We start from the raw sequence: 8633 nt of genomic DNA, 5'->3' as shown, positions 1-8633 counted from the left end.
AAAAAAAAAAAAAAAAAAAAAAAAAAAAAAAAAAAAAAAAAAAAAAAAAAAAAAAAAAAAAAAAAAAAAAAAAAAAAAAAAAAAAAACGCAATATTTTAAATTAATTTTGTATTGAATATATTTGGCAACTAATGAAAGAAGTCTGATTTAAATATTTTAAAAGTTTCGTTCAGTTTTCTCAGTAGTTTTTGTACTTTTTAAAGGAAATCTCAAAGCGATAAGGGTTTTTTCACAATTTAATTTTGTTCTTGCTGTCCAGTTATTATAAGGTAGTGTCATTTGCTATAATACATAATAAAATTGGTGTAAACCCCCTGATCATTTTGAGCTTTTTTTTAAAAAGTACAACTTAAAAAATTGCTCAAAACTTTCTACGTTTTAAGATATTTAAATCAGATTTTTTTCATTAATTGACAAATACAATTCATTACAAATTTATGAAAAAATAAGTTTAAACTTTTTCTGTGCATGCCTACTATAAAAGAACAACTTGAAATACTCATATCTCGCACAATTTTAAAACAATAATTTTGTAATTAATTTTAAATTGCTACAAAAATTTTGTTTAATTTTACTGCATATTTTAAAAGTTGTGACAAAAAAAAAAAANTGTATTTTTTTTTTTTTTTTTTTAAATAAAAATGTCCATATCTTCATAAATATTTAAGCTAGGTTAATATTTCTTGAAAAATTTAAAAAAATGTCAAAAACTGAAATATCTCTTCCATTATTGTAGGGTAGTGTATATTAATTGCAAATGTGGTCCCAGGCATTGTCTCAAGAATGCCAGAGAAAATTCTGCTTGTTGGTTATGACTTTGCTCTAGTAGTAAGTGTGTGTATGTTCGTTTAAGAATAGTGGTTGCAAAATTTTTTTTGACATTTGAGGAAAATAGTTTGATTTCTTGTAGTTTATAATATTTTTAGAATAATTGTTCTCAGACTGTGCCAGAAAGATTAAACAATATGCATAATGAATGAAACTTAATGTGTGTATTCTTAAAGTAACATTATTATTTTAGATATCCATTGTTTTAATGAAACAGAAGAGTTTTTAGCAGAATTAGTTCATCAAATAGGAATATATCTGAAAAGTTCAGCAGTTTGCACAGGATTGAGGAGAGTACAGTTTGGACATTTTACAACAGATATAGCTCTGATTAGAAAACACTGGACATTAGAAAACATTTTGAATAATATTACATTATGTAAGAAAATTTTTGATAAAGATGAATTTGCTCCTTCTTCACCAAAATTAGAAGCTATTAAGCCATCAAAATTGAATGAAGCTTTAGAATACATGCAAAATGAATCAAGAGAAGATGTTTTATAGATATTTGATTAGGTGAAATAAATGTATATTTTCTGTCCAATTTAAAATTTGCATTGATATTTTATTTAAATTATATCAATAACTAAAAATATGTTTTTGTTTTGGTATTTTTACAAAAAATATTTTAAATATGAATCTACCTAGAAATTTTTTGCGTTTCTTATAGAAAAATTTACTATATTATTTCTCCAAATAACAATTCAAATTTTAACTAAAGTATAGCTCTATATTTTAAAAAAAAATTTCAGACACCTAACCAATTTTAATTCATTAACACAATTTTTTACAGTAAAAAAATATTATTTCGGACTTTTCTTTTCTTTAAGCAGACTATCAAAATGTAAACAATTCAAGGATCTTAGATACAATTTGGGAGTTAATATCAGAGATGATTGTAAATCCGGATTTTTCCGGAAATCCAAGGTCCAGAAGTATTAAGAAATCATCGATTACATTTATGTATAAAAACTCTTGTATATTTTATTTAGAAATATTAGGACAAGAATTTATACTTGACATATTTTTCATTTGTAAATATTTTTTCTGGTAAAATAATAAATGTGATTAGAGATTAAAATAAACTTATACATAACTCATTTAAATTATGCTGCATATAATTTATTTAGAATTTCATGTTTTGAAAATATCAATGGCTTAAATTTATAAAGAAATTAATTTTTTAAATGCATCAATGATTTTACTCAAGAAATTTTTAGGATTTTTGAGTTGGGCTCACAATCACCCCTGTATTATAATAAGTATATTATTTACAATAATTATTAAGCCAAAACTATATAAAAGAAAGCAGATTTCTATTGATTATATAACTAACCAAAATATTTTTATATTCTTGCTAATTTATCAAAAATTATTAGTGAAAACATATTAGTAATACTGTTCATCCTGATTAACAAATTTAAATGTGTGAAAAGTAATAACTTTAAATAGATGCAGACTGCATTTATTGTACACATGAAGAAATGATTTGACTAGCAAAAAAGAATTGTAATTATTTTTATGGAAGCATTAACTCAGAGCAAGTTGTGGAAATTGGACACAAATGTCTACTGGAAAAGTGTAGAATTTATATTATACCAAACATAGTTTACTTTAACCAACTTATAATCAGGATTCACATCAGCAACGAAAATTTAGTGGTCTAATAGGACCACCTAGGTATTTATTTAGTGGTCCAAAAAAATAATATGGTAGATAAACTTGAGAAAAGAGCTGAACATAATTCATGTTATGGTACACATCAAAAATAATTAATTGCCACCCTAAACTGATTAAATTTATTACCTCATAGTAATTGAAGATCAGTATTTATAAAAATTAAGTTCTAAAAAGCTAAAATATTAGTATATAGATTCAACACACAGATTAAAATACTGAAACCAAATAAATAAATAAAAATTTCTAAAAATTATAAAATTTTAAATAAAGTTAAGTCTAAAAGAGAAATTTTTTTTATTATTGTGAACAGTTAAACTGTCAGTACATCAATACGAAGTGCAGTACAACATGTAAATTTGAAAATTAAACAAAAATTTTTTTGTACCAGACACTTTCTGTTATTTTATTTGAATACCAGGCATTTCAAATTTCTTACCATGTATAGAACGAATTAGCAAAAAAAAAAAAAAAATTCTGAATGCATGGAATTTGAGGCAAATTACCATTCTGTAAATTCTAAAAATATTTAAATGGGAGAAATTTGTCACCCATGCATATGATTTCAGCGACATTTGTAGAACATTTGGTAACGATTGTCATCATGAGCCCTACTTATAATGTAGCAAAAAATTTTTGAAACATTTACTGAAATACATTTTGTTCTAGAAAGCTTATTTTTTCAGTTAATTAACAAAAATAACTATGCAACTCTATGGTTTTTAATAAGCTAATTAATATGAATTTCTACAATTTATATTAGAAGTTGAGTATAATTAATTTCCAGCATTAGGAGGGATTGCCCTAAATTTTGAAATATTAACAAAAAGACTAAAAAATTTATATATACAATAGGTGTTACAACAACTTTATCAAAAAAAAAAAAAAAATTAAGAANACAAAAAAAAAGCAAATTAAGAATGAGAACACTGCTTCACACCTATGCTTTTATACAGGCTGTAGGTGTGATGGAAATTTAATTGTGTGCATATCATACCATGGTTTATCTGTCATACAAATTTCCTTCCTGGTATGGAAATTTTGATGGTGAGTAGTGTATGCTTGAAACTTTATATTATGGAATAAAAATAAATAATTCCAAAATAATAAAAATAATCAATTTAATTACACTATTTAATTTTACATTAGTTTTTTTTATAGTATAATACAATGTTTATACTTAAAATGTTTATATGTATTTTATGATCATTTGACTCATTTTTGACCTTCTCTGTTATGAACGTAAGGAGCAAAAGTTTCAGCCACAATCAATGGAAATACTAAAGTGGCATCAGCATAAACCTGTAAAGATAGAAAAAAAAAGGATATGTATAATTATGATGCCAAAAAAAAATCATACATATATATCTTATTTATGAAACAAATATTTACTTTTACTGGAGTGGCACTCTTTTTTATTTTACCCCAAGAAACAGCCTCATCTGGTCTAGCACCAGAATCACTGCCATCAAACTCATGTGCTGTATTTATAAACACTGCATAATCTGCTCCATTCCTCTATAAAATCAAAATATTTTCATATGCAGGTTGTACATAAAATAATATGAGGTGTTTAAAGCTCCATAACTCGTGATGTATTAATCAGAAAGTTAAAAAAAATTAGCACACTTATTTATAAGGGGTTTTAATTTCTAAAAAAAAAAAATAATAATCTGCATAATTTAAGTCAAACTAGGAAAATTCTGCACAAACTAAACAAATATAATGATTTCAGATAACACAAAGGCTCATGCTGAAAAAATTGCATCCAAAATGATGAATGGATTAACCAAACCTACTCAGCGTATTAATATGGAATCCAATGATTTTGTAACGTGAGATTCCACTGTAAACATATTTAGAATCCTGGTCAAAAATTCATCGGAAAAAGTTTACAAATTAGGTGTTTAAAATTAGTGCCTAACAAAAAAATAAAAAAGGCATCAAGAAAGAAGTGAAAATACTAAAAAAACTCTGTAGAATCTTACAGAGGATGGATGGAAAGCATAACCAGTTTAATTGCTGGATAAAACTGATGGTATTTCTAATAATCAACTAGTGTTTTTGGTTGCTTTCTTATTTAAACATAAAATTCTAAGGATTTGAATTATACTGCTTTTTAATTTTTACCTCATATGAAATACAGAAATTGATGCAGGCAATTTTTTTTTTGCTTTAGGTGGAGGAATGTTTTGGGTCATATTTAAATAGTGTGTTTTTTTCTTCCTTGCACTTATTAAAAAATGGACTTGTCTGTACTTTTATGTTCAAACAGTGTATTTTTTAGTATTTTAAAAAAATAGTACATCTCCAGCTTATTTTTGCAGTCAAACAACACAAAAAAACAACAGCATAAAATGAAAAAAAAAAAAACATTCATTAGACTTCAAGACTCTGTCTCAAAATTTATAAAATTAGAGTTAGTTGTCTCAATATTTAAATAAATTCTTTATATATAGACTGTAACTTTTTCACTAGTAATTTATTGCCTTCAGGAGACAAAAAATTTACAGAATAAATCTAGATCTTTTCATATTTTTATGCATTGCAGAATTATATATATAATAACTCATTCTATTAACTCTTGATTTTTAATAGTTTTCTTACCATGAGATTACTGTTACAAATATGATGCTTTACAACTCCACCTCCAAGGATAATCATGCCAGAATTTACAGCCTTGAGAGCAATAGAATGTATTCGCCTGAGATCTGTAAATTAAATTTATTTAACTAATTGTGATGATCATCAAAAATAAAAAACAATTATTAGTTCTAGTTCAGATTTTTTTTTAAAAAAGACTATTTCAACTTGTATACTAACTGTATAGGCCTCATAAAACCATTTTTCTTTACATAAAAAATAACTTTTTATACTCTGCTAACTAAGCAGGATGTTCATTTTCCATTCTTTGTGCAACCTGGCCCCCAAACATATCATGCAAACGTCTCTGATCTTGCATTAACCCAGACAGGAACCTTAATTAGTTTCAAATTTATTTTGTATATGGGCCCCAAATCTCAGTTGTAACAAGTGGGATATTCCATTTAGCATCTGTAAGGCTTACACACATTAACTTCTTTTAGATGTTGACTTAAATATAATCGTTTTCAGATTTTACCAAGTATTTGTATTTGATATGTATTGCATTGCAATGTAGAACAAAAAATAAATTAATTAAATGTATTTTAGCTATTATGGAAGAGCCCAATTTTTGCTTTTCACCCTCTACTAAAATCTAAATTTTTCAGAGTACTTCTCTAACAATATGTTCATACAAATATGTATTTCTTAAAAATAAGCTTTAATTACTTTTTGTTTTATGTTGTCAATGTTTCTGGATCTTTATTAATAGCTGAATCCCTATTAATTTATTCTGTATAATTTAAGTAATTCATAAATTGAAAACATTTTTGTTTAAAATACAGGTTTTAATTAGATGGTCACAAGTTTTAATCATTTAGGTGGCAAAAGTACAATGCTTTAAGAAAATCTTAGAACTTCTAAAGCTGACACTAGTTTTTGTTTGTAATGATAATAACCAATTATGTTAAGTATTCACAATTCATAGGACACTCATTATAAAAAAGAGAGAGAGAGAGAAAAGGAAAACAGAAAACCAAAAAAATCATATTCTTAACTTAGCAAGTGTGCGCCAGAAAGATAACTGTTAACCTTTACTGATTACTTCATACCACTTACAATTGTGTCTTTGTTGCTTTATAATATTAATTTCTATGAATAAAAAAACATTTTAATGATGAGTTTATCAAATGATATAAAATGATTCAAATGATTGAAACCAAATGCATTGGCTGAATTAAGTTTTTTAGAATTAATCTTAAGTTAAATAATTAAGTATAAAAAAGTATTATATCTCATCAGCCAAAAATAAGAAGTCTGTAATAATANTTTTTTTTTTTTTTTTTTTTTTTTTTTTTTTTTTTTTTTTGTAAATTTCAGAATTTTTCTAGCATAATAAATCTCAGGCTAAGCCATAGTTTAATGCTTTGGTAAAAAGCGCCTGAACTCATGTCTAGTTCAATATAACAGAGCACCGAAAGTCATGATTTATTATACTCGAGTAACTTATAATATATCTTTAAAAACATTTATATATCAGAGTATCTTATAATATAACTTAAATTTTTTTTATCCTACACCCAGCCTGGGGAGATCGGCAAAAACTTTCTTATTAAGCTTTCCAGGGCATTTGCGTGAGGTCAAAATTCTTTTTTTTTATAGAGAACTTATTGTATTATATCCATTTTTTTCAATTAGTATATTATGAAATAAATATTAATATAAAATAATAACAGACCTTGATTAATATCTACAATAAGTTCAGGTTTCTTTCGGAATGAATGGAAGAACATCATATCTCCTAGTGACCCATCAGTTAAGGCTGGACAAAATATAGGTATTTCATTCTGGGAAATGAAATAAATAATAAAATAGAAACACTTTTCGTAAAACACAACAAAAACGTATAAAATAAAGGTAAATACAATAGTTATTCAAATTATGAAAGGCTCCAAGACTCATGTAGCCTATAAATAAATTGTTTTTATTATAGTGTGTTCAGAAAATCTGATTTATTAAATTAAAGAAACAGCCATTAAAGAAACGCTTGGTAAATATAGAGAAAAAGGTAATGCATCAATTAAACAGTTCGAATTTAGTGCTGTAACAAACAAATAACATTCACTTGAGAATTTCGTTTGGTACATGACAGGTACTATTTTTAAAAAGGTTTGAAATATTTTTAAATTGTAATTTAAAAAAAAAAATCAAAATGTTTAACATTAAATAAAATTACAGCATATAAGTTCTCATTTTCAATAAATTAAATCTTAAATTTCGATATTTACAAAAAGAATGAACAAAATGTAAAAATTTAACTAACAAAAATGTTAATTAAATATAATAAACTCCAGAATTATTTTGAGAACAGTAAACATTTAAATTATTAAATAACAAAATAAAGGGATAAAATGTGAGGAAAATAAATTTTTAAATACTTTTAAAAGTAACTAATTTATATTACAATGTTTTAAATTAAATCGGCTTTACTTTTTATATAAATTATAATGACAAAAGTGTATGCATGAAGCCTTCCTATATCCAACATTATTAATAAAAAATATAGATGCACAATTTTTTTCAAATTTTTTTTTTTTGAGTATACGACTCTCCCCTGTGGCAATTTTTTCAAGCTACCTGCGAGAAAACTCTCTAGCACTAATATCTTTCTGCAACATACTTTTAATAATAACAAAAGTATATGGCACTAATTTAATATAATAAAAGCGCTGTGTTAACAAAAAAAGACCATATAATTTATTTTAAATGAACATGTAATAATTTTTTATTCTAACATTATGGGTGATATTCAAGCATTTTGTTGAGGGGGGGATGCAAAAATTATTTTCTTAGTATTTTGTAAATAATTACCACAGTAAGAAAACAATTAGAAATCATGAAAACCGTAGTAGTAATTGCCGAAAAATAGATCGATGACGAAATCACAGGAATCAGACTCCTCTATGTTTTTCATTTCAAGAATAGGTTGTTGTAATAAATAATATCGTACAAAAAATATCAGATTTAAAAATTATGGAGAAATCAATAGCAATAACTGCCAAAAATTCTATAGAATTATTACCTTAAAAAGTAAATACTCAAATGCACGATTTGATTTTTCCATATTGTTTGAAATATATCGGGATATTTAAAATCCACGCGAAAATCAATCGAAATATTACATCGATTTAAGATACGATCGGCGTAAATTGAGCGCATCAAAAAGTGATTATCTAAATGCATGATTCAAATATTACGTTTAAATTTCTGCAGAAATTATTTTTTTTCTCGATTTTTCAAAAAAAAAAAAAAAACAAAAAAAAAAAAAAAAAAAAAAAANAAAAAAAAAAAAAAAAAAAAAAAAAAAAAAAAAAAAAAAAAAAAAAAAAAAAAAAAATCCTTTCTGCAAGAACTTTGTAATGTTTCTGCGACAATGTCACCGTGTCGCTGGGATTCTGCCATGGGCCGATTCTCAATTTGAGACTTAAATGTACAGATCTTTAAATCACATAAAAATGAATCATGATGTGTAGTTTAAAATCCT

General features: G+C 25.1%; 2 protein-coding genes across 3 annotated transcripts in view; one reads left to right on the top strand and one right to left on the bottom strand.

Moving 5' to 3' along the window:
* The window catches only part of LOC107454336 (pseudouridylate synthase TRUB2, mitochondrial), a gene marked incomplete in the record, with an annotated part of 13609 nt that extends 11674 nt beyond the window's left edge, over positions 1–1935 (top strand). Inside the window, 2 exon segments of the mRNA XM_071184603.1 lie at positions 1023–1345; positions 1663–1935. Coding sequence (XP_071040704.1) covers positions 1023–1333 — 311 coding nt within the window.
* Positions 1936–3610: 1675 nt separating this feature from the next.
* LOC107454335 (Deoxyhypusine synthase) overlaps positions 3611–8633 on the bottom strand; it is a 16428-nt gene continuing 11405 nt past the window's right edge. For both annotated transcript variants that reach the window (XM_016071493.4, XM_071184602.1), the window contains exons 7-10: positions 6828–6936; positions 5114–5217; positions 3899–4024; positions 3611–3808 (exon numbers count right to left, since the gene is read on the bottom strand). In XM_016071493.4, the coding sequence (XP_015926979.1) occupies positions 3722–3808; positions 3899–4024; positions 5114–5217; positions 6828–6936 (426 nt within the window). In that variant the 3' untranslated portion in view covers positions 3611–3721. The remainder of the gene's footprint in view (positions 3809–3898; positions 4025–5113; positions 5218–6827; positions 6937–8633) is intronic.

Source organism: Parasteatoda tepidariorum, chromosome 8, assembly GCF_043381705.1.
Source record: "Parasteatoda tepidariorum isolate YZ-2023 chromosome 8, CAS_Ptep_4.0, whole genome shotgun sequence".
Lineage (NCBI taxonomy): Eukaryota > Metazoa > Arthropoda > Arachnida > Araneae > Theridiidae > Parasteatoda > Parasteatoda tepidariorum.
This window is presented reverse-complemented; position numbering and strand designations above follow the sequence as displayed.